The 26,411-nt window shown below is 50.0% G+C and overlaps 1 protein-coding gene across 1 annotated transcript in view; it reads right to left on the reverse strand.

The window, feature by feature from the left end:
• Positions 1-26,411, reverse strand: part of RASAL1 (RAS protein activator like 1) — a 38,132-nt gene that overhangs the window by 7,198 nt on the left and 4,523 nt on the right. The window contains exons 2-15 of the mRNA XM_023203906.1: positions 26,133-26,189; positions 23,347-23,460; positions 23,095-23,156; positions 15,475-15,604; positions 13,308-13,389; positions 13,074-13,205; positions 10,705-10,793; positions 9,568-9,685; positions 9,269-9,422; positions 8,838-8,902; positions 8,441-8,553; positions 5,694-5,886; positions 1,467-1,604; positions 466-610 (exon numbers count right to left, since the gene is read on the reverse strand). Of these exons, the coding sequence (XP_023059674.1) occupies positions 466-610; positions 1,467-1,604; positions 5,694-5,886; positions 8,441-8,553; positions 8,838-8,902; positions 9,269-9,422; positions 9,568-9,685; positions 10,705-10,793; positions 13,074-13,205; positions 13,308-13,389; positions 15,475-15,604; positions 23,095-23,156; positions 23,347-23,460; positions 26,133-26,189 (1,592 nt within the window). The remainder of the gene's footprint in view (positions 1-465; positions 611-1,466; positions 1,605-5,693; positions 5,887-8,440; positions 8,554-8,837; positions 8,903-9,268; positions 9,423-9,567; positions 9,686-10,704; positions 10,794-13,073; positions 13,206-13,307; positions 13,390-15,474; positions 15,605-23,094; positions 23,157-23,346; positions 23,461-26,132; positions 26,190-26,411) is intronic.

A 26,411-nucleotide genomic window follows, 5' to 3' on the forward strand; every position in this document is an offset into this window, starting at 1 on the left:
TTCAGATCTCTGTTCTTTCCTCCTCTATTTTTCCCCCTTAGCTTTTACAGCTCTCTAACATACCACATAACTTGCTTATTTATCTTGCTAATGGCCTGTGGTCCCCAACAAAATAAAACCTCTGTGAGATCAGATTTTCTCTGTCTTGTTCACTGCTGCATCCCCAGCACCTAGAACTGTGCCTATTATTTAGTAAGCGCTTAATAGATGTCAATTGCATGCACACCATGCCACGATCCTGCCCACAGCCACATCCCACGTTGGCTAGGATGGCCTGGAGGACAGCACCTGAGCTCTGTTCATCTCTGGGGCCTAGCACAGTAAGTGTCAGGAAATGTTAGTTGACTTGACTGACCCACAGATTCACACTCTCAGAGCTAAGGAGCTGGCGGGGGAAAGGGGAAGTCCCTGAGTGGTGTCCCAATTGGGTTGAGAAGCCAGATGTGGCAGGACCACAGGATCCACCTTCATCCCCATCCACATCCACCAGCCGGTCCAGGAAGTCTCTCACACGTGAGACGCTCTGCAGCAGGAAGGGGTGCAGGGGGGCCATCCACAGTTCCTTGCCCTGGCCCAGCTGCTGGCCCAGGTTTCCGATGCTCTGCACAGCCTGGAGCAAAGAAACGAGGGATGCTGGGGCCAAGGTCACAGCAGAGGGGAAGGCCCTCTGTGGACTGCTGGCTCCCAAATCAGTGCTCAATAAAAGAAGACTCTTATTGTCAGGCACAGTGGCTCACGCCTGTAATCCCAGCACTTTGGGAGCTAAAGTAAGCGGACCACTTGAGGTCTGGAGTTCAAGACCAGCCTGGCCAACGTGATGATACCCCGTCTCTACTAAAAATGCAAAAATTAGCCAGTCACGGTGGCTCACACTTGTAAATTCAGCTACTCCAGAAGCTGAGGTGGGAGGATCACTTGAACTCAGGAGGCAGAGGTTGCAGTGAGCCAAGATCGTGCCACTGTACTCCAGCCTGGGTGACACAGTGAGACTTGTCTCAAAGAAAAAAATAAATCAATAAGAAGACTCAACGCCTTCCTTGGGTGATATCTGTTTCCCCTTCCTCTTTTTGGAATCTGCACCCCCCAGTGACCTTATTCTGTTCCCTCCAAAGCCCAGACCCTCCCCCAGCCAGGACTGCTCAATTCTACCTTGCATACTCTCATGCAGAATCTCAAGTTGTTGCCCTTTGCAAAGGATGATCTAATTCATACTAAGGTGTGAATGACTGCTAGCCTGCTTTCCACTTTCTTTCTGTAAGGGTTGGGTTTTCACTTCCAAAGGGGAAATTGGAGTGCATAATGACTGCCTTCACCCTTGGGATGGATTGCTAATGGTGGTGTTTCAGACTTGGCTTTCTTTGGGTGTTCTTTGGGTCTTCTGCGGGTCTGGCCTCCCAGCTCTGCTCCTACCATGCTTTTTTCCCTGGCTAAGAGCACCCAGGATGGGGGAACCCCACGGCTGGCACCTTGGCAAGCAACAGCAGTGAGCGGCTGGTCTGGGGGTCCGCATGTTGGTCCCGCAGGTCAAACAGCTTTGGGGTAAGGATGGCGGGCGCGAAGAATCGCAAGAAGAGAAATCCGCTGATGGCGAGGTACTTCACATCCTGCTGGGAGGAGCAGCAGATAAGAGGAGCCCCCCAAACCCATTTCCCAGCTGGGTAAACCGAGGCAGTAAGGACTAGAAATTCGTGGTGCAAAGAGAAGTGGGATGGGGAATTGACCAGGAAGCCACAATGGCAGACCGAGAAAGTTTTTCCTCTCTGGGCCTCAGTTTTCCCACCTGAAAAATGAAGTAACAAAACCAATCCTACAAAACAGATTTGGCCAGATGTCCTCAGAGTTGGCTTTGTGCCAAGCACTATGCCAAGAGCACAGCCCTAAGAGGGAGGCACCATCATGATTCCCATTTTACAGATGAGGAAGCAGAAGCTCAGAGACATCAAGCGATTTGCCCAGGCTCACACAGCTAATGAATGACAAAGTCGGGATTCAAACCCAGATCTGTGATTTATGGTAATAACAGCAGCAGGACAGATACCTCTCTATACATTCGCTTATTTAATACTCACCCCAGGAAGGATTATATCTCCATTTTACAGCAGAGGCAACCGAGGCCCAGAGAGGGAAGGTCCCTCACCTAAGGCTACACGGCTATAAGTGGCAGAGCCAGGAGTTGGACTCAGGCAGGATTTGAATTTTTTTTTTTTTTTTTTTTTTTTTTTTTTGGAAGCAGAGTCTTGCTCTGTTGCTCAGACTGGAGTGCAGTGGCACGATCTCTGCTTACTGCAACCTCCACCTCCCAGGTTCAAGTGATTCTTGTGCCTCAGCCTCCTGAGTAGCTGGGATTAAAGGCGTATGCCACCGCATCTGGCCAGTTTTTGTTTTTTTGTGGTTTTGTTTGTTTGTTTGTTTGTTTGTTTAGTAGAGATGGAGTTTTACCATGTTGGCCAGGCTGGTCTTGAACTCCTAACCTCAGGTGATCCACCCACCTCAGCCTCCCAAAGTCCTAGGATTACAGGCATGAGCCACCTCATCCAGCCAAGGATTTGAACTCTCTGTTCTTCACCACACTCTCTTACCATTCAACACCAGCTACCAAGGAGCCCTCACCAAGTATTAGAAACCAAGCCTGAATTATCACATTTAGTCCTCAACCCCGTGTGGGTAGATAAGTGCTATTATCCCATTTTTTTTAGATGAGGAAACTGAGGCTCAGTAGTGAACCCAGTCTAATGGGCTCCAGAGTCCATCCTGTGTGCACCTCCCCACCTCCAACCTCTGCCCTCTACAAACTAGAGTATGGTTCCCCTCCATGTGAATCCGGGGCCTGGCCCATCTAAAGTTAAGGCTGGTTCTCCAGCATCAGCAGAGGTGACTCAGGGAAGGGTGCCCCTCCATCCTGGGTGCATCTTGCTCCCCCCAGACCAGCTCCCCACCCACCTCTCACACTTGCCCGGCTATATTTAGCCTGAGAGTCTGCGCCTATGTTTATTTAGAGGTTGTAGTCACACAGGAAACAATGCCCTCCCCGGGACTTGCGCCACCTTCCTGGGGCATCTTGGCCTTGACAGTGAGCCCTGCAGGAGCTGGGTACCTGGAACTGCCCAGAGGGAGCACATTCTCCTCCATCTGGAGCCCTGAACTGTCCCCAAGGCCACCACGACCCCACCGCCATCTGTAGTGCAGGGTCATTTTAGTCTTCCCATCAGCTCATTTGTTCCCTCCTTTCTGAGGGCAAAGAACCGGTGTCAGTGCAGCAGAGAAAGGGGCTTCCCTGGGTTCCCCGGGCCTGAGAAAGTCCCTACTCCAGGCCCACCTTGGAGGCTGAGAACTAGAGGACACTTGGGTGTCACTGATACTGACTCACCACACAAGATCTAGGCTGTCTGGGGAGCTGGCCTCCTCCCTTTCTTCCCTGTTCCCTGCCACAGCTGTGCCCCACTTAACACCTCTGCTGGCAGCCCAGGTGAGAGCCCAGCAAGGTGAGGCATAAGCCAAGCTACACCTCAGTGTCAAAGCCCAGAGCTTACTCCTCAACCGGGGCGAGGGGAGAGACCCCAGCTGGGAGTCTAGAAAACCCTTGGCCAAGGTGTTTTACCTCTCTGTTCCTCAGTTTCCCCATCTGTAAACAGTAAGTGGAGAGAGATGTGGCATAAATCAAAAGCTCTCAAATGAGGCTCTAGGAAGTGGGTTACGACACTGCCAACATGTAACAGGTCTCAGATCTTTCTGCAAAGTGAACCCTGGGTCTGATACATCAGCACTACATAAGAGTTCATCTCAGCTGATGTTATCTGCAAGTGAGGACAATGACAGCCACCTCGGGAGGTGTGCTGAGCATTCAACCAGGGGGTCGCAAACTGACCAGTCCAACCACAAATGTTTTGTAATGCTTGACCCAAAATTCTTTTGTGTGTTTGGTTTTCAGGTAAATTCATGCTGACATTTTAAAAATAAGACTCCAGGCCGGGCACAGTGGTTCATGCCTGTAGTCCCAGCACTTTGGGAGGCTGAAGCATGGGGATTGGTTGAGGCCAGGAGTTTGAGATCCTCCTGGGCAACACAGTGAGACCCTGTCTCTACAAAAATAAATAATTAGCTGGGTGTGGTTGTGTATCCCTCTAGTCCCAGCAACTCAGGAGGCTGAGGTGGGAAGATCACTCAAGCCTGGGAGATAGAGGCTGCAGTGAGCTATGATCATGCCACTGCACTCCAGCCTGGGCAACAGAGCAAGACCCTGTCTCAAAAGTTAGTAAGAAATACATACATACATACATAAATTACAGACCTCACATAAAATCCAGAATCTGGGCTGGGTGCAGTGGCTCACGCCTGTAATCCCAGCACTTTGGGAGGCCGAGGCGGGCGGATCACAAGGTCAGGAGATCGAGACCACGGTGAAACCCCATCTCTACTAAAAATACAAAAAATTAGCCGGGCGCCATGGCGGGCGTCTGTAGTCCCAGCTACCCGGGAGGCTGAGGCAGGAGAATGGCGGGAACCTGGGAGGCGGAGCTTGCAGTGAACCGAGATCGCGCCACTGCCCTCCAGCCAGGGGGACAGAGCGAGACTCCTTCTCAAAAAAAAAAAAAAAATCCAGAATCTCTAAAGATCTGGCAGTACTGGGTTTCCATTTCTATTCAGCAGTGATCCCCTGGAGCTGCCCCCTTTAGAAAAGCTCTAGGGGCTCCAGTTGGTCACAGTCTGTATGACTCCCTACCACCCCACGCGCCACCTACTTTGTTCTTGTGCCTCACCTGCCTGAAACTCACAGCATCTGAGTTTTCAACTTTTCTATCCATGTTAGTATAGCACTACACCTGCAGAGATTTATTTTTAGACTTTATTCTGGGTGTTTCTGAGCACTTACTGTATGCCAGATCTGCATTCTTCTCTCTTACTTCCTCTCTCTGTCTTACATCTGGAATTTTAAGAAGCACTTACTTTGTGCCAGACTCTATTATTTGCTGGTTATGAGCACAGACTCAGGAGCCAACCTGCCTGGGTGAGTGCCAGTCCCAATATCACCCCTTTCTACCTGTGTGACTTAAGCTCTCTGGGCCTCAGTTTCCTCCTCTGTGAAATGGGAATAATCCTGGTATCCGCCTCACATGCTGCATGTGATGATTAGATAGGGTAATAAATACATAAATCACCTAAAACAAGATCTGGCCCATGGTCAGGCTACCAGGCTATAGAGTATTAGCTGCTATTATTATATTTATTATTATTTGTTTTATTTATTTATTTATTTTGAGACAGAATCTATCTCTATCATCCAGTCTGGAGTATAATGGTGCAATCTCCGTTCACTGCAACCTCTGTCTCCTGGCTTCAAGCGATTCTCCTGGCTCAGCCTCCGGAGTAGCTAGGATTACAGGTGTGAGCCACCATGCCCAGCTAATTTTTGTATTTTTAGTAGAGACAGGGTTTCACCATGTTGGCCAGGCTGGTCTCAAACTCCTGACTTCAAGTGATCTACCCTCCTCAGCCTCCCAAAGTGCTGGGATTACAGGCGTGAGCCACTGCACCCGGCCAATTTTTATTATTATTATCATTCTTGGGACCCGGACCCTGCCAGGAACGCTATCCCCAGGCAGCCTGGGTTCTGGTCCCAGCTCTGTCCTGACTCCTCTGAGTGACCCCGACAAGCTCCAGCCCGTCCCCAGGCTGGGCCTCCCATCCCGGCGCACCTGGTGCTCTGGCTGGGGGAAGCGTTCCTCCACTCGCCGGTGCAGCTGCTTGAAGGCGAGGCGCATAGCGGGCGGGCAGCGCCCCACGGAGCCCACGATGGCGTCCACGATGGACCCCAGGTAGCCCGTCAGCAGCCCCAGGCTGGTCTCCCGCATCTGCTCCTCCGAGGGCGCACCTTTGAAGGAGATCCTCCTGGAGGGGCCGGCGGAGCAGCTCAGACTCCGGACACAGCATCTGCCTGCCCCAAACCCTCCACCGGCCCCGCTGAGCTCAGAGGGGACCCATCTTCCCCCGACCTCCGCAGCCTCCTTCCTGCCCCTTCCCACCGGGCTTCTTGCTGTTGCTTAAACACGATGAGCTCATTCCCATCTTGCAGCCTTTGCACTGGCTCATCTCCCTCCCCCAGAACACTCTCCCGTTAAATGTTAAATCTCCGCAAGACTCCCTTCCTCACCGCCTGCAAGTCTTTGCTTAGATGTCCCCTCCCCTGTGAGGCTGCCCCTGTCCTCGCCCTCTGGAATATTGCAGGCCTTTCGCCTCCCTCGTTTTTTCCATTCCCTGGTCCCATTCAATAACTTTTTTCCGACCAGGCACAGTGGCTCATGCCTGTAATCCCAGCACTCCGGGAGGCCAAGGAGGCAGGTCACTTGAGACCAGGAGTTCAAGACCAGCCTGGCCAACATGGTGAAACTCCATCTCCACCAAAAAATACAAAAATTAGCCCAGTGTGGTGGTGCACGCCTATAATCTCAGCTGCCCGGGAGGCTGAGGTGGGAGAATCACTTCAACCTTGGAAATAGAGGTTGCAGTGATTCGCGATCGTGCCACAGCACTCCAGCTTGGGTGACAGAGCGAGACTCCATCTCAATAAACAAATAAATAAATAAATAAATAAATAAATAAACCTTCTTCTTCCAGTTGCTCATTATCTGTCTCCCCCCAGAATAGGGACTTGGGACTGTTTGTTCCCCAGTGTATCCTCAGTGTTCAGCCCAGAGCCTGGCACTCAATCACTGTTTTGTTTTGTGGATGATAGAACAGCATTTTTCCATCTGCAATTATTGTGTTCCTGTCTTTCTTTACAGATTGAGGGTGTGTCTTGCCTACACCCAGACTGAGAGCTGGGGGTTCTCAGCTCCACTGTGTCCTGGACCTAACGTGCTGAGCCCTGGACTCGTCTCTGGCACAGTCTCTTTTAATCCTAACAGCAACAAGTAAGGCTACTTGTTGCCACTTAACAGACAAGAAAACTGAAGCTCAGAGAGGTTACTGGGGAGATGGTACAGCTGAGAATAGAACTCAGGACTGCCAGCTCCACAGCCTGCCTGCCACCCTGCCCTGCCCAGGTCCCCAGATACCCCTGTCCCCATGGGTGCCCACTGAGTTTCCTCCATCGTTATCAAGTGTGCTAGGAAATGCCCTCGACTTGGAGTCTCACAGGTGGACTGTGCCCTTCTGCTCAGGGCCTGGGATCAAATCCCTACTTTGTAACTTCTTGGCTGTGTGACCTTAGGCAAATGACCTTCCCTCTCTGAGGCTCAGTTGCATCATCAGTAAGAGGGGTCGTGATGCCTGCATCTAAGGTAGTCAGAAGGTGTGGACAGCACAAGGAAAGATCCTCTCCTGTCTCTGCCACAGTCCCCAATGGATATCCCAGCAACCATTTTCCACAGCCCCAGGCTTGTGGGCTAGACAGGAGAAGGTTCTGGAGAGAAAGGAGGAGGAGCCCATGGAGGGGTGGAATGACCCCCTAGCCACTGCTCTGCTTCCTCCCAATCTCATTGAGCACTCCACGATCTCCCTTGCAGGCAGGCCCACTCAGGGACCGCCAACACCACAATAATAAAGATCACTAATGTCGGGGACCCCCAGCAGCACAGCAGTAAATATCGCAAATGTTGGGGATCCCTAGCAGTACAGCAGTAAATATCACTAATGTCGGGGACCCCTAGCACCACAGTAATAAAGATCACTAATGCTTGTGGAGTACATGCATGACTCAATTAACAGAGTAGAGGTCATGAGCTCCATCTCTCAGGTGACAATATTCTCACCAGCTGAATAAAGGACATTTTAGAAGTAGTGTGTGCATTAAGTAGAAGAACATAGGATCAATATTTTGGGTTTTTTAATCTTAAAAAAATCTGATTATGCCAGGCGCGGTGGTTCACGCCTGTAATCCCAGCACTTCGGGAGACCAAGGCAGGAGGATTGCTTGAGCCCAGGAGTTTGAGACCAGCCTGGGCAATGTGGCAAAACCCTGTCTCTGCTAAAAATGCAAAAACTTAGCTGGGGGTGGTGGTGTGTGCCTATAGTCCCAGCTACTCTGGAGGCTGAGGTGCAAGAATTACCTGAGCCTGGGAAGTCGACATTGCAGTGAGCCGTGGTCACACCACTGCACCCCAGCCTGGGTGACAGAGTAAAACCCTGTCTTGAAAAAAAAAAAAAAAGAAAGAAAACAACTTAACCACTAAGGAACAGAAGTTTTGGCAACTTTGTCCACCAATAGTGGCAGAGCTAACATTTGAACCTAGGGAGCTTAGCATCAGAGTCCTGACCATAACCCCTATACTACACAGCCTGAAGACCTGTGGTCGTGTGTGTAAGGCTTTGAGCTCAGCCACCGAGCTCCTGAGCAGTCGTAGCCCCAGGGTGAGTGGCAGTCAGCATGAACCCAGCCCCCAGACAAGGCTCCAGGTAGCCAAAGGGGGCCGTCGGAGGGTCAGAGTCCTCGGGCTTTGCTCACCGGGTGCGGCCCAGGTCCATCTTGCAGGGATCCAGCTCCATGTACTTCTTCTCCTCAAAGACGCGGCTAATCACGGGCTTTAGGACCTCTTGCAGGTAGGGCATGCCCACGAGCTGGGGGCAGGGGGCACCACACGGGGTGGGGCTGAGGGCGAGGCCAGGGCGTGCCCATGAGCTGGGCGCAGGGGGAACCATGCAGGAAAAGGTTCAGAGAGAGGCCAGGGCTGGGGTGGGGGACACACCCGGGTGCAACTCAGGGCGAGGCCGGGCACCAGCCACCAGCACTGCAGCTCAGCTGCTCAGCCTCTGAAGCCAGCCAAGTGAGGGAGCCAGGTAGGCACTGGGAAGGAGGTTCCCGAGGAAGCTGCGCCCGGTCCCCCAGGCCTTCACCTACTCACCTTCATAAACTGTTCCATCGACTTGGATGCCAGGGAGTTAGAACGGAAGAGGGTGTTGGGGTCCACTGGGAGGACAGGAGGAAGTGTTTGCTGGGATTTAGGGAGCTAGACCTAGCTCACCCCACTCACCCAAGGTGGGGGTCATGATTCTTCCAGCCCCCAAAATCAGGAAGACCCAAAACATCAACCCCATTCACAGTACAGAGGCTCAGAGTGGTTAAGAGAACTGCCTGAGGTCACACAGCTCACAAGTAGCAAAACCAGGGCCTGAGCCGCAATTGGGCTCCCAACTGTCTAGGGTGCACAGCACAGGGACCCACAGAAAAAGGAGCCCTTTCCCTCTGCCTGATGCCTCCCCTTTTCTCCCCAGGGACCCTCCTGCAAGCCCACCATTGAGGGCGGTGATGTCAGGGGTTGTGCAGGCAACTCACTGGTCCGAGCCACCTCACGCCGGGTAAGATAGTCCAGAAAGCGTCCAGCCAGTCCCCAACCAAGAAAGAGTTTCACCAGCTTGGTGGCAAGGTCCTGGCGGCAGTCCCCCAAGGTCAGCTCTTCCAGCAAGGCCAGGGGGCTAGCAGTGTCCTCCTGGGTCGGGGTGGAAGACAAAAGTGACCTCGGCCCCTGGGACCCCAAAGCAGATGAGCCTAAATAGGGCTCCGTGAGGCAGGGGGAGGCCAGGATCCAGACCCCCCGGCACTCCCCTGGTAGCATTGCATTGCTACACACCCACCTCTGCTGGCCCCAGCACAGACTCCATGAGCAGCTCCACGAGAGGCTGGTAGTACTGGGAGGGCAGGACGCGGTCCTCGATCAGGCGTACCTTCACTCGCAGGGCACCCAGGTTTCCCCTGTCCAGGATCAGATCATAAGAAAATGAAAGGTCTGGCCGAATGCGATGGCTCACGCCTGTAATCCCAACATTTTGGGAGGCTGAGGTGGGCAGATCACTTGAGGTCAGGAGTTTGTGACCAGCCTCTCCAACATGGTGAAACCCTATCTCTACCAAAAATACAAAAATTAGCCGGGTGTGGTGACACACACCTGTAGTCCCAGCTACTAAGGAGGCTGAGGCAGGAGAATCGCTTGAACCTGGCAGGCAGTGGTTGAGATCGTGCCGCTGCACTCCACCAGCCTGCAGGACAGAGCGATACTCTGTCTAAAAAAATAAAAAAGAAAGAAAGATAAGAAAATGAAAGATGCTCTTATGGGAGAGCGCATGGGCAGGTGTGGAGAGCCAAGAGAGGCCAATGGGAACATATGGGAGGAGGGCGGGAGTTTGCAAAACAAGACAGGTGTAGGTAGGTATAGACAAGTGTGGACAGGTGTGAACAGGGGTAGGCAGGCGTGAACAGGCATAAATAGGAATGTATACAAACAACGTAAACAGGTGTGGCCAGAGTGGATAGATGCGGCCGGTGTGCACAAATATGTAAAGGATGTGTGGACAAGTGAAGATGAGTGTCAACAGTGTGAACAAGCGTGGACAGGTGTGAATAGGTGAGGCCAGTATAAACAGGTGTGAACTGATATTGATGGGTATAGACAGGACAGGCAAGTGGAGATGGTATAAATAAGTGTGTTCAAGAATGAACGGTATGGACAGGTGTGGAAGGACCCAAAGTTCTGAATATATATCAAGTGTGAGCCAACGTGTTTGCACATGAACAGGTGAATGGGTGTAAAGTGAACTCCTGTGGACTCATGTAAACACCTTGAGAGACATTCCATAGACAGTTGTTAAATGGATGAATGCATGAATGAAGTGGCATAGCGATAATGCATGGGCTGGCATGTGCTCTGCCCACAAGCTATGGATGCTGCCCGACATGGCTCCAGCCTGGCCGCCTCCCTCTGCACCCACATTTACCCAGAATCCTCCTCGGCTCGGGGAAAGGGCAGGAGGCGGAACCAGCCGTTGGGTGGCTTCTGCTGGAGGGTCTTCGGAGAGAACTCCACCTTTTGGGAGAGACACACAGACCCTCAGCCAGGTCATGGCCTGCCCTGCCCGGCTCAGGTCTCACCTAGCCCTGGAAGAACAGACTGCCCACCCACAGAGAAGCAGAATGGCCTGCCAGGGGCCCCCTCCTTCTCTCCTACAAGTCCCAAATTATCAGCTCCTGCCAGGACACTGAGGGCTTCCGAGGGCCTCCTAGGGACACTTAATTTACAGTTGAGGAAACTGAGGCTCAGAGACATGGAGTGATTTGCCCAAGGTCACACAGCTGCTAGAGATAGCATATCTGGACTGAGTGTATTTTCAGCTCTGTTTAGGCACATAAATTTCATCTATCAAAAGGCATAAGGACAGCCCTGGAGGCACTCAAACCCCACCCTCTCTCTCTTTTTAAATAACTTTATAGTGATATAATTCACATCCCAAACAATTCACCTTTTAAAAGTGTACAATTCAATGATTTTTAGTATATTTACAGAGTTACCACAATTAGTTGTGCTGCTGATTCCAGAACATTGTTTATGAGCCCTAAAGAGCCCGTACTCATTACCAGTCACTTCGTGCCCCCCAGCCCCTGGCAACCACTAATCTACTTTCTGTGTCTGTAGATTTGCCTATTGTAGATATTTCATATAAATGGAATCATATGTGTTTTGCGGGGGCTGGCTTTTTCCACTTAGTGTAATGGTTCATCCATGTGCCAGTACGGTAAGTCCTGACTCATAACATATAAGGAAATCAAATGTACCATGAGCTAATTACTATAAACAAGAATTAAGGCTGGGTGAGTGGCTCATGCCTGTAATCCCAGCACTTTGGGAGGATGAGGTGGGCAGATCACTTAAGGTCAGGAGTTCAAGACCAGCCTGACAAACATGGGAAAACCCCGTCTCCATTAAAAATACAAAAATTACTCAGATGTGGTGGTGTGCAACTGTAATCCCAGCTACTTGGGAGGCTGAGGCAAAATAATTGCTTGGACCCAGGAGGTGGAGGTTGCAGTGAGCTGAGTTCATGCCACTGCACTCCAGCCTGGGCAATAGAGGGAGATTCCTTCTAAATAAATAAATAAGTAAGTAAGTAAGTAAGTAAGTAAGTAAGTAAGTAAATAAATAAGAGTTAAATTCCTACAGCATACAGTATGTCATTTTGCTTAAGGCTGTAGTGTCCAAGAACCTATGGACGGGGCATGGTGGCTCACCCCTGTAATCCCAGCACTTTGGGAGGCCGAGGTGGGTGGATCACGAGGTCAGGAGATCGAGACCATCTTGACTAATACGGTGAAACCTCGTCTCTACTAAAAATACAAAAAATTAGCCGGGCATGGTGGCGGGCACCTATAGTCCCAGCTACTTGGGAGGCTGAGGCAGGAGAATGGCATGAACCCAGGAGGCGGAGGTTGCAGTGAGCTGAGACCACATCATTGCACTCCAGCCTGGGCAATAGAGCGAGACTCTGTCTACAGCAAAAAAAAAACCTATGGATGACATTAAATGAGGACTTACTATACTTCATTCCTTTTTATGACTGAATAATATTCCGTTGTATCGATAGACCACATTTTGTTCATCTATAATGGACACTTGAGTTTTTTCCATTTTGGGCTGTTATGACTAATGCTGCTATGAACAGTAATGTTAGTGAACATAAGTTTTCATTTATTTGGGGTACGTACCTAAGAGTAGAATTGCTAGGTCATAGAGTAACTCTATCTTTAACTATTTGAGGAGCTGCCAGGCTATTTCCAAAGACAGGGAAACCAAGAGAAAGAACCTGAGCCCAGGACTTCTAGGCGTAGGAGTTAAGGGCGTAGGTCTGGAGTCAAAAAGATCTGAACTCAAATCCTTGCTCTGCCCTTTCTTAGCCATATGACCTTGAAAAGGCCACTCAGCCTCTCTGAGCCTCAATGTCCCCATCTGTAAAATGGGGATAGCAACAGTCCCAGCTTCATAGGGTGGCCATGAAAGTTAAGTAATGAGGCTCTGTGGGAGGGACACTCCGCACAGGGCCAGCACACAGTCATCTGTCATGCTCTCATCCCAGAATGAGAATCTGGGCCCACCCTGTGATCTTGGGTAGGTTCCTCTACCTTTGACAGCCTCGATTTCCTCACCTGTAAAACAGAGCAATGTAACTGCATCACTCCTGCCTAACCAGGGGAACTTGATGAGGCAGCTGCACATCCACCCTTCTGAGAGCCAGGAGGCTCAGCCCATCTTATCTTCCTTCCCCCATGGAGGCACTGGGGAGCCATGGAGGGTGTTGCAGGGAGTGAGGCTCACCATGCCCAAGAAGTCATTCTTGCCCACCATGTCCCAGTCCCAGAGCTCCACCCGCAGTGGGGATGGGGCACCTGGCATCTCCCGCAGCTCCAGCACTTCATCCCAGTGTGGGAAGCGAGTCTTCTTGATGGTCTGTGGGCGAGGGAAGTGGTCTGTGAGTGGGAGAGCTGATGGGGACCCCTGCCCCACCACCAAATGCCCCACTCCTTCCTGGTTTCATTCCCCATCACTCACTGAGGTCTCCAAGCTCTGGCTGCCCCAAAACACACGTGCAAATGGGTCAGATGTGCCAGAGATGTCTCTGGGAGCCAGGTCCCTGGGAACAGATGGGGGAGGAGTGAGGGAACACGGCACCCGAGTTGGGCCTTGGAAAGGCTGTTAAGAGTATATCATTCCAATGTCGCTGGTTTCCAAGGCAATTAACTGTTCCATTGTAGGGGTCGGTCCAGCTGGGGACACCCCTAACCATGCCCGTCCAGACCCAGTATCTTCCTGTCACCACTCTATGAGGAGGCACTTGTATATCCTTATTTTTCAGATGAGGAAACTGAGGCACCAAAAGGTCATATCCTACATCATAAAGCCCAGCAAGTAGAAGTGCAGCGGGGAAGGGGAAGAGAGCCTCAGATTCTCTGGCGGCCCCAGATGGGAAAGTTGATGCAAAGGTTCAAAGCCTGGCTCTGTGCTCATTGGCTAGGAGACACTGGGGAAAGTCACTTCCCCTCTCTAAGTCTTCATTTCCTCACCTGGAAAATGGGAGTAATAACAGACCAACCTCATAGGGCCAAGAGTTAGATGGGATGATGTGTGTAAAGGGACTAGCATAGCACCTGGCAGGTGGTAGATGATAGGTTCGTTTATTCATTCAACAAACACCCATGCCCACACCTTGTCTAGGACCCAAGAGAAGGCAGGGACTCCTTGCCGTTGGTTGCCATGACAACCCAAAAGTCTTACTCCAGGCAGCTTCTCCATCCCTCCTTCTTGACGTTCCCCAAACCCAGGAACACACCACCACCCCACCCCCACACCAGGGGCTGCTTCCTTCTTCCTCCTGATCCCTTCCCACCCCTGCTCAGCATCCAAAGCCTTCTTCGGTTTCCTAGGAGCTGGCCCGGTTGCTAAGCGACAGCAGTCAGCCCCTCTCATGCCTGCAAGGATCCTGCACAGCCTTGTGGCTGGGGAAGGGGCCATGGGCACAAGTGAGCCTCTGCCCACTGCTGGGTCCCTCAGCCTGTCACCTGCCTCCCTGGTTCTCCCTCAGCGAGACTCTAGGGAGCCCCAGCTGGGGCCAAAGCTGGAAGCAAAAATCTGGAGGTGGTGGGAAAGGGTCAGAGAGGGCAAGGAATGGCTTTATGGTCACACAGCAAGCTAGAAATTGGAGGTCCTCTCCGATCTGGGCAGGGATTTGCCTAAAAGTGAGAGCTGGGAAGGTGAAAAAAAAGGCAGAAAAACAGGATGAGAGAGGAGTGGGGGAAGGGTGGAGATATTTGAGGGAGCAAAATGACAGAGAGCTGAGGAAGGGAGAAGGAGATGGCCATGACAAGTAGGCAAGAGGGAAGATGGGTGTCCCATGAGCTGGTGCACCTAGAGGGCCACCTGTGGGTTTTCCTGGTCTTGCGTCCACCTTGCGTCTGACTTTTCTTTGGGACAGGACCTATCTCCTTCTTACTACTCCCTCTCACATGACTTAGTGGGGGCCGATCCCTCCCTCCGCTCCAGTAATGGGCTTGTCACTCAGGCCTGACCCATTATTCAATGTAATTGGTTCAGAGACAGGCATGCGCCCCAGCCTGAGCCAGTAAAACTTCATCCCAGGACACTGGTTGGAAATGGTAGGAAATAGAAGTTTTTTTTCTGTTGGAGTGGCTAAGCTGGCAGGGCGCCAGACTGGAGCTGCTAGGGCCACCTCTCACCTGGGGAGAGGTTGCCTAAGAATGAAGCTAACTCAGAGACCAGCAGAGCTAAAAGACAGACTCTTTTTTTTTTTTTTTTTTTTTAAAGACAGATTCCTTATGGCATCGTTTGAACACCTGAACCCAGCCATGCCTGAAGCTACATGTCAGTCATATAAACCAATAACATAGCTCTTTTGCTTAAGCCAGTATGAACTGGGTATTTGTCGGTTACAATTTAATGACTACATCTCCACACTCACCTGTCACCTGTCATCCTGAGTGTCTGGTCTGTTGCTGCTAGTCCCTGGGGACTCAACAGGATTTTGCCCCCAGGAACTTACAACCCAGTGAGCTTGGACTGTTTGTCCACACAGGGAACCTGACTGTCAGCCCAGAAGTATGCCAGGAGTGAGGAGGCCCCAAAATCCAGGCAGCAGGGGAGACCCAAGGGACTCCTGCTCATTCTCAGACCACCCTCCACACCACCTCCACCTTGAGCATACCTGGCCTGAAGCACATGGCAGCGAAGGCAGCGGCCCTGCCCATCCTCCAGCATCTGCACTGACAGGCAGATCTCACCCTGCACTTCTGCATCTGGGTCCACTCGGCTCAAGTTAATCCAGCTGTCAATCCCTGGAAGGCACAGGCACTAACGTTTATGAAGCGCCTACCATGTACTGGGCATTGTGTTAACTTAAAAATTCAATTAACATTATTTTCATTATTATTATTATTATTATTATTATTATTATTATTATTATTAGAGACAGGGTCTGGTTCTGTTGCCCAGGCTGGAGTGCAGTGGCACGATCTTGGCTCACTGCAACCTCCGCCTCCTGGGCTGAAGCGATTCTCCTGCCTCACCCTCCCAACCAGCTGGGACTTCAGGTGTGCACCACCATGCCTGGATAATTTTTGTGCTGTTTTTTAAAGATGGGGTTTCATTATGTTGCCCAGGCTGGTCTCGAACTCCTGAGATCGAGCGATCCACCCACCTTGGCCTTCCAAAGTGCTGGAATTACAGGCATGAGCCACTATGCCCTGCCTCAATTAAAATTAAAAATGTGTTAAGACCCTGGCTTCTGATATAAGTGCTGTAATTATCCCCATTTTCAGATGAGGAAAATGAGGCAGAGGGAGGAAGAGTTTTGTCCATGGTCTCACAGCTAGTAAATGGCAGAGCTAGAATTTGAATGCAGGCAGTATAGTTAGTTCTAGGGCTAATGCTCGTAGCTATGTGCCATCACACACTTCACCCTGGTATAGAAAGAACTTCATCATGTAATCCCAGCACACTCTCCCCTTGAAAAAATCTTGGGCATTTCTCCCTCTCTGTATTTCTCTCAACACTTTGAAGATATTGTTCCACTGACTTCTAGCTTTCCATCACCAGGCTGGAGTGCCATGGTACAATCTCAGCACACAGCCTCAGCCTCCCAGGCTTAAGTGATCCTCCTGCCTCAGCCTCCCCAGTAACTTGGACTACAGATGTATATCACCACAGCCAGCTAATTTTTTGTGTTTTTTGTAGAGGCGAGGTTTTGGCATGTTGCCCAGGCTGGTCTCAAACTCTTGAACTCAAGCTGTCTGCCTGCCTTGGCCTCCCAAAGTTCTGGGATTACAGACAGGAGCCACCGTGCCCAGCTTTTTCTATCTATTGTAATTCTAAGGACTATGTCTCTGATGCACTGCAGTTTCATCACAATGTGTCTAGATACAGATTGTTAAAAATCCTGCTTAGTAGAGATTGTGCATCTTCTATTTATGGAATCATATCCTTCCTTTAGTTCTGCAAAATTCTAGATGATTGATTTTTTAAAATTATTTCCTCTTCCCAATTTTTGTTAAAATTTTTGCCTGTCTTGATTTTTAAAATTCTATCCTTCTTGAACTCCAATTAAATAAATGTTAAACCTCCACAGTTATTTTCCATGTCTCTGAACTTCTATTTTATCTTTTTCTCCTTTTCCTCTGAAACAAATTCTGAATAATTTCTCTAGACCTTTCTTCCAGTTCACTAAATCTCCCTTTAACTATGAATAATCTGATGTTTCACTCAACCACTCCATTTTTTATTTCAACAATTACACTTACCTCTAAAAGTTTTATTTGGTTCTTTTTTAAAATCTGCCTGCGTAATTACTTGTAATTTATTGCTGTTATTGCCAAACTTTCTTGTGATTACATCTTTTATTTCTTTAAATCTGATTCTTTTTAAAAATCCTGCATATTACGATTACAGATTCTAAAGTCTTTGTGGGTCTAAATCAGATGATTATTGTTTCTGCTGACTATTGCCCAAGGTGTCTCATTTTCTTGTGTGTTTGCTGATCTTTGATTGTGAAGTCGTGTTTGTTTGAACTTACTCTGGGAAACCTAAGGAACACGCTTATCCCTAGAGAGGAGCAGGAGTTGCTTATTCTGGGACCCCTTGAGGGTCTCAGCCTAAGGGAGAATTCTTATGTTGAGTAACATCCACCTTGCCCCTAGTCCAAGTTTTAGTCTCTTTGTTGACTGTAGAATTGATATTGACCTTTGCTTTCAGGGAAATCCTTCATGGTTTCCTCGCTTTTTGTTTACCATTCCCTGTTAGGTTTTAGCTAATGGTTTTTGTTTTTGTTTTTGTTTTCATTTGAGATGGAGTCTCACTCTGTCACCGAGGCTGGAGTGCAATGGCACGATCTCAGCTCACTGCAAACTCTGCCTCCCAGGTTCAAGCTATTCTTGTATCTCAGCCTCTCGAGTAGCAAGGATTACAGGCACCTGCCACCATGCTCGTCTAATTTTTGTATTTTCAGTAGACAGGGTTTTCACCATGTTGGCCAGGCTGGTCTCGAACTCCTGACCTCAAGCAATCTGCCAGCCTCAGCCTCCCAAAGTGCTGGGATTACACACGTGAGCCATCCCACCCAGCTTCATGATTTGAGATGGAAAAAATACTGAGGGATTTCCCGTTCTGTAAAGAAGTTTGGCCTGGCATGGTGGCTCACACCTGTAATCCCAGAACTTTGGGAAGCCGAGGCGAGCTGATCACCTGACGTCAGGAGTTTGAGACCAGCCTGGCCAACACGGCAAAACCCTGTCTCTACGAAAATACAAAAAAAGTTAGCCAGGCGTAGTGGTGCACTCCGGAAGCTGAGGCAGGAGAATGGCTTGAACCTGGAAGGCAGAGGTTGCAGTGATCCGAGATCATGCCACTGTACTCCAGCATGGGTGATAGAGCGAGACTCTGTCACAAAAAAAAACAAAAAAAAAAAGTTACCGGAAGTCCAACAATGTATTAGGAATCCTATTTAATCCAGGATCTCACTGTTGTGTAGCAGGAAAGCACTTTCGAGGACTGAGTCCCTCCAGCTGCTGAAAGTAGAAGTCCCATCTCACATCTCTCTATCTCCACTGTTGCCTCCACATTTCTGTCCCGCTTAAATAAATAAAAAACACCCATATGCATGCAGACACATGGACACATTCCTTCTTTTCTTGCTGCCTGTTCTGTGGAAATGTGTTCTGTTTTCCTATCCAAGTCCACAAGTTCCTGGAAGCCAGGCCTCATACTTCACTCATATAATTTCACTCCCCTGAGAGGATGTTTGTTTGTTTGTTTGTCTTTGAGATGGAGTCTCGCTCTGTCACCCAGGCTGGAGTGCAGTAGCACGATCTTGGCTCACTGCAAGCTCCGCCTCCCAGGTTCACACCATTCTCCTGCCTCAGCCTCCCAAGTAGCTGGGACTGCAGGCGCCTGCCACCATGCCCAGCTAATTTTTTGTATTTTTAGTAGAGATGGGGTTTCACCGTGTTAGCCAGGGTGGTCTCAAACTCCTGACCTTGTGACCCACCCGGCTCGGCCTCCCAAAGTGCTGGGATTACAGGCGTGAGCCACCGTGCCTGGAGGATGTTTGAGGTACACTGGGTACAGCTCAGTGGGCCGATTAAGAGCACAGATTTTGGAGGCAGGCACAACCTGGGTTGGACTCCGATTTCTGCACCTTCTAGGAGGAAGTCACCTCCCCTCTCCATGCCTCTGTATATTGGAGATCATTTTGGTGGACACTTCACCGGCGTATTGAGAAGTAAATGTAAAGTGCTTAGCACCATGCCTGGCATATAGTAAACCCTCATGAAATAGGATTATAATGATGATCAGCACATAGTAGGTTTTCAACTAATTCCAACTGAGAGAAATAATGCAATATTCAATAAATGGTATTGAGACAATTAATAGTCATGTAGACAAAAAGTAATAAAGTTTTATCCTTACTATACCTTATATCTAGGTAAATTCCAAGTAGATCAAAGACTTAAATGTGTTTTTTGTTTAATGCAATAAATGGCCAGACATGGTGGCTCACACCTATAATCCCGGCACTTGTGGTGCCAAGGCAGGAGGATTGCTTGAGGCCAGGAGTTCAAGATCAGCCTGGCCAACATAGTGAGACCTTGTCGCTACAAAAAAAAAAAAAAATATATATATATATATATATATATATATATATATATACACACACACACACACACACACACACACACACACACACACACACACACATATATATGTGTGTGTAATACATTAATGTTAGAAGGAATTATGTTTTAAAATGTTTCTCTTAATCTTAGAGTTGGGAAGTTCTTTTTAGTTCTAACAGAAAATTCAGAACCAAAAGTAAATATGAGATTAAATATAGAAAAAGAAATTTTATACATGAAAAAATTATAGGCAAAGTCAAAACATGAGAGACAAAGGGAGAAAAAATATTGCAGCTAATATGACAAAGAATTAACTCCCCCTTGGCCGGGCGTGGTGGCTCAAGCCTGTAATCCCAGCACTTTGGGAGGCCAAGATGGGCAGATCATGAGGTCAGGAGATGGAGACCATCCTGGCTAACATGGTGAAACCCCGTCTCTACTAAAAAATACAAAAAGCTAGCCGGGCGAGGTGGTGGGCACTTATAGTTCCAGCTACTTGAGAGGCTGAGGCAGGAGAATGGCATAAACCCAGGAGGCGGAGCTTGCAGTGAGCTGAGATCCCACCACTGCACTCCAGCCCGGGAGACAGAGAGCGAGACTCCATCTCAAAGAAAAAAAAAAAAAAAAAGAATTAACTCCCCCAATATGTAGAGAGCTCCTACAAATCAATGAGAAAAGGCAAACAACCTAGTGGGAGGGGGGGAATTCATGTATGAGTAGACAATAAATGGAAGAGAAAATAAAGTGATTCTTCAAAGCTGCATATAAAAAAGGCTCATGGACAAGCACAAAATGAGGCCGGGCTCAGTGGTTCACACCTGTAATCCCAGCACTTTGGGAGGCTGAGATGGCAGAATCATGAGGTCAGGAGATCGAGACCATCCTGGCTAACAAGGTGAAACCCTGTCTCTGCTAAAAATACAAAAAATTAGCTGGGCGTGGTGGCGGACACCTGTAGTCCCAGCTACTCAAGAGGCTGAGGCAGGAGAATGGTGTGAACCCAGGAGGCAGAGCTTGCAGTGAGCAGAGATCATGCCACAGCACTCCAGCCTGGGGGACAGAGCAAGACTCCGTCTCAAAAAAAAAAAAAAATGAGAGAGAGAGAGAAGTGCAAAATGAACGTATGCTGAGGCAATATTTCACCTATCAGATACAAGATCAAAAAGTTTGATAACTGGCTGGTCTGCGTGCGGTAGTATTTACAACTAATTGATCACAAAAAGTTTGATAACTGTTTGCGAGAGTGTGGGGTGAGTGAATTGTTACCTCTTCCATGGAGGGTGATATAACAACAACTATCAAGTACGCAAATGTGTGTACTCTTTAATTCAACTCTAGGAATTTATCTGACTGATGGATATAACTTACATATGTGTGAAATTTTATTTGTACAGGCTAGTTATTGTAGCATTGCTTGAACCAGGGAAAGACTATAAACTCCCTAGATGCCATCAATAGGGAACTAGCCAAATAAATAATGGTAAAGCCACACAATGGAGCATCACGATGCCATCCCAAACGAAGAATGCGGAAACTCTGACAGCACTGTTACAGAAAGATCTCAGAGATACTTAGTGAAGTAAAAAGGCAAGGTACAGGCCAGGTGGGGTGGCTCATTCGTGTAATCCCAGCACTTTGAGAGGCTGAGGCGGGTGGATCACTCGAGGTCAAGAGTTCGAGACCAGCCTGACTAACATGGTGAAACCCCATCTCTACTAAAAATACAAAAATTAGCCAGGTGTGGTGGCAGACCCCTATAATCCCAGTTACTCATGAGACTCAGACAGGAGAATTGCTTGAGCCCAGGAGGCGAAGGTTATAGTGAGCCAAGATCACGCCATTGCACTCCAGCCTGGGTGACAGAGCAAGACTCCATCTCAAAAATTAATTAATTAATTAATTAATTAATTAATTAAAAAATTTTAAAGACAAGATACAGAGTAGAGTGTAAAAGGCTGCAATTTGTATAAGCACAGAAAAATGCGGCTTTTTTTTTTTTTTTGGGGGGGGACGGAGTCTTGCTCTGTCGCCCAGACTGGACTGCAGTGGCGTGATCTTGGCTCACTGCAAGCTCTGCCTCCTGTGTTCACGCCATTCTCCTGCCTCAGCCTCCCTAGTAGCTGGGATTACAGGCGCCCGCCACCACACCCAGCTAATTTTTTGTATTTTTAGTAGAGACAGAGTTTCACCTTGTTATCCAGGATGGTCTCGATTTCCTGACCTCGTGATCCACCCGCCTTGGCCTCCCTAAGTGCTAGGATTACAGGTGTGAGCCACCGCACCAAGCCAGAAAAACGCAGTATTAAGAGCACAGACTCGGCTGGGTGCAGTGGCTCACACCTGTTATCCCAGCACTTTGGGAGGCCGAGGCAGGCGGATCACTTGACGCCAAGAGTTCAAGACCAGCCTGGTTTCACGTGGTGAAATCCTGCCTCTACAAAAAATACAAAAATTAGCCAGACATAGTGGTGCACACCTGTAGTCCCAGCTACTTGGGAGGTTGAGGTGGGAGAATCACTTGAGCCCGGGAGGTTGAGGCTGCAGTGAGCCAAGATTGCACCACTTCACAACAGCCTGGGTGACAGAATGAGACACTGTCTCACACAAAAAAGCACAGACTCTGGAACTAGACAACTTTGGTTCAAATCCTGGCTGTCTGACTTAATAATGTAATCTTGAGCAAATCATTTAACCCTCCGTGCCTCAGTTTATTCACCTATAAAGTGGGCGTTAATAATTAGAGCACCTACCTCTCGGGGTTATGATGAACCTACTTCACTGAGTCCATACATGTAAAGAACTTAGTGTTAAGAATAATATCTATACATATGTATTTATTACATATAAACATATGTTGTATGTTTATATTTATATATACAGTATATAAATGTTTGCTGCTATTACTATTTTTAAATTATATTTAGTAGCGAGGGCGTCTCCCTATGTTGTCCAGGATGCTCTCGGACCCCTGGGCTCAAGCGATCCTCCTGCCTCTGCCTCTGTTTCCCAAGGTGCTGGGATTACAGGTGTGACACACCATGCCCAGCCTGCTATTACGACTGTTACTTGCTTATATATATTTAAAGTATTTCTAAAAGGACACACAAGAAGCTGACAATGTCAGGACGGGAACAGAGTAGCTGGGATGCTTATTGTAAAATCTGAATATTGAACTAGGCAAACAAATTAACTGCTCAAAAACTAAAGACAAGGCTGGACATAGTGGCTCACACTTGTACTCCCAACACTTTGGGAGGCCAAGGTGGGAGGATTGCTTGAACCCAGGAGTTCAAGACCAACTTGGGCAACATAGCAAGACTCCGTGTCTACAAGATATTTCTGAAAAAATTAGCTGGGTGTGGTGGTGTGCACCTGTAATCCCAGCTACTCAGGAGGCTGAGATGGGTGGATCGCTTGAGCCCAGAGGTTAAAGATTGCAGTGAGCTATGATAGCACCACTGCACTCCAGCCTGGGTGACAGAGCAAGACCTTATCTCTAACAACAACAATTAAAAACAAACAAAAAGTAAAGACAAAAGCAACAAGAGAAATAAGTTTCCACTGAAGGCTCTGTGCTTCCCTGTGCCACGTGCTATGCCCCTGCAAATGCCCACCCTGGGCATGGCCCCCTCCTCCCTCTGCCCGTGCCCCTCGCCCACCTCTGGGGTCAGCTATAATCGCCTCCCTGCTCAGCGAGATCTTGCCGATGATGTCGTCGTGCCTGCAGGAAGGTGGGCACGTGAGGGTCCGAGTCAGAGGTCCCTTTGCCCCACCCAGAGAGAAGTGGGGGCAGGTGTCAAGGTCTGGGTGGAAGGGCACACACTCAGGGGTGTGGACCCACATCCCCTCTCCCCTCAGGTGCCCAGGCTTGGGTCCCCAACCCACACATTCCAGTTTCCCCAGCCACACACCCGACGGTGTCCTCGTCCAGCACGTAGAAGGCCAGCTGGTGGAAATCCAGAGGCAGGTGCACAGTGTACTCCTCCCCCCAGAAGGGGCCCAGGCTCCTCCAGACAGTCGCTGTCCTGCGAAAGGACGTGCAGGGGGCTGGGGGTCCTTGGGCCACACAGGAGGCAGACACCTGGAGACCCAGGCACACACACACACACACACACACACACGGAAATCCAGACAAACACACACACTCAGAGACCCCCACACGAACCCGGCTAGGGGCCCAGACACGCACACACACCCAAGGACAGCCACTCCAAGATCCTAGATATGTACTCACCCAGGGACACTGGAGCATGTACGAATCCAGGCATAGACACACACACACCCCCCAACACTCACATACCCAGAGTATCAGACATACACCAGAGATCTCAACACACACACACACAGAGGCACATACACAAAACACACGCATGATCCCACACACACACACACACATACACACAGGGCCCCAATACACAACTAAGGTCCCAGATACACAGAGACCAACAGACACGCACAGCGACCCGCAGAAACATATGTGCAGATATACACACACCGATTCACACTGAGACAGAGTCGCTCACAGATACATCAAGGAGGCCAGAGACAGAGACACATTTACACATAAGCAGATACACATATGCACCCTCAGAAAGTCCTAAAAATATGTGCCTTTGTGTTTGGAAATACAGACACAAGGCACATGCAGATAGACACACAGAAAACAGACACAGTCATGAAAATAGACATATGTCAGGAACCCAGAGACACACTCGGAGATCCAGAGACACACACTCACACGCTTACAATGATATAAAGCAGATACACATAGACACACACACACACAGAGTCATACAAACACAGTCACTGACACACACACACATGATTCCATTCCTTCATTTGTTCATTCATTACTCCACAAACATTCACTTGGACTATGGGCCCAGCCTGTGCTGAGTTCCAGGGATCAGAGGAAGAGGTGTGAGGGTTTACCCCACAGATCCCCCTTCCACAAGCAGGCGCTGTCTCCCAGCAATGAGGACATGGTGGGAGAAGTCCTGGGATTGGAGTTAGCTCGATGGCCCCTGGTTGAGTCTTGGGGGTAGGGTCGGAGGGGATCAGGGAAGACTTCCTGTAGGAGCTAGTCAGGCAGCGTGGGGAGAGACAACGAGGACAAGGACAAGTATTCCAGAAGGCTGGAACAGCATGGGCAAAGGCCCTGCGGCAGCAATGAGTTTGGTGAGCTGAAGAATAGGAAGGTGACTGCTGGGAATGGGGGAGGAAGAGGGGCCAGGAGACAGGAGGTGAGCAGGGGACGGAGCACTCAGGGCTTTGAAGTACACAGTGAGCAGGAGGGAGGCACCGGAGGAATGGGGGACCAAGACAAGCCCAGAAACAGGTGCACACGCACAGCATCTCTGCCCTGACACCCCTGCAGGGGTGCTTCCCTTTACCCAGCAGAGAACAAAGATTCTGCTTTGCCCAGTAAAGACACACCCACATTTGTGGATGCAAAGTTTGGTTCTCATACCTGTTGCTCCCTTCCTCCCTCCTCTCACCACTGTGCCCTAAGAAAGAGTGCACATATGTGCACGCGCGCGCGCGCACACACTGCTTTCTTCCTCCAGCCCAGTGGCACCAACCTCAGATGGACCCCCAGTGCTTCCTCCCAAATACCCTCTTTCCCCCAACCTGACCTTTTCCCACTCAAAGGTCTTCTGAACATTCCCCAGCTCCTGAGCTGAAAGGCTTCTTACAGCCCAGAGAGGGAGAGACAGCAGCCTGGGGTCACACAGAAAATCAATCTGTGGGGTTGGGGTGGTGTCAGGGACTGTATCAAGGGGCCGGCATGAGGACAGGGAGGACAGTGGAGGGAAGTCAGTGGAGTGGGGAGCTGCAGCTGGCCCCTCCCCCAGGCAGGCTCCCCACCCCCAGCTCTGAGCCCATCTGGACCTGAATAGGAGCATCCTGAATCCTGCCGTCTCCATAGGAACCAAGGCCTCAGCCACCCACCAGCCCACCCACCCCCATCAGGCCCCTGAGAGCTCTCCCTCGGCCTGCGGGGGTGGGAGCCAAGCAAGACCCAACCTGATGTCCCCCCCTGCAAGACTCACAGACACCCCAAACATCCTCACACCCTCACATGTGTCCACACCAGTGCCTGTGTGACCAAATCGGCAGGCATTGGTGTTCACATGCGTGTGCAGGGCAGCCATGTGCACGTGCATGTACACATACACTACACTGGTACACACACATGAGCCTGTGCCCTGCACACCCACGAGGACATATGCACATGGTCACAGGCGCTCACACTAGCCCCGAAACATCCCCCACCCTTGCAACTCACAAGCAGGCCCAGCTGGGCAGGTGCACACACAGACACACACGCACGCGCCCATGCACACAGACATCCCCAGTGCCCGCAGCACCCGGCAGGCCCGGAACCAGCCAGTCCAGTCAAGCGTGAGTTGCCCGCCCCCAGGGAGGCCACTGTAGGAGGCACAGGCTGGCAGCGCTGAGTCAGGCCCAGGGAGCCAGCAGGGACAGCATCAGGTCCAGAGGGTGAAGGCAGGGCTGGTCGGGAAGAGGAGCTGGCAGTCCCAGCTGTGCACAAATCACCCGCCTTCAGGCCTGCAAGTCCGCCTCAGGGTAAGCACCCCTTTAAATGTGAATTCTTGGTCCCAGATTCCCCAGGTCTAGAAAGAGACCCCTGCCTTCCTCCTCTCCCCCCAGGCCTGGTGTCACCACCCCTCACCTGGCCACCACCTCGTCGTCCACTTTCACTAGGCAGTAGGGGTCGCTGCTCCCAGACCTGCAGAAGGAGGGGGTTCAGGGAGGAAGCAGGTTGACAGGGCAGCCATGGGTGGAGGGTCCCAGTCATGACACAGGCAGGGGAGACGGACGCACAGAGAAGGGGACTTGCCCAGGGTCACACAGCAAGTCCAGCTCAGAAGTAGAACCTCAGGAGACCAGCAGAAGATGTCACAGCTGCCCAGGCCACCACATCTGTGCGCTCTGGGCTTCCACCCATAGA

Source organism: Piliocolobus tephrosceles, chromosome 10 (assembly GCF_002776525.5).
Source record: "Piliocolobus tephrosceles isolate RC106 chromosome 10, ASM277652v3, whole genome shotgun sequence".
In the NCBI taxonomy this organism is placed as follows: Eukaryota; Metazoa; Chordata; class Mammalia; order Primates; family Cercopithecidae; genus Piliocolobus; species Piliocolobus tephrosceles.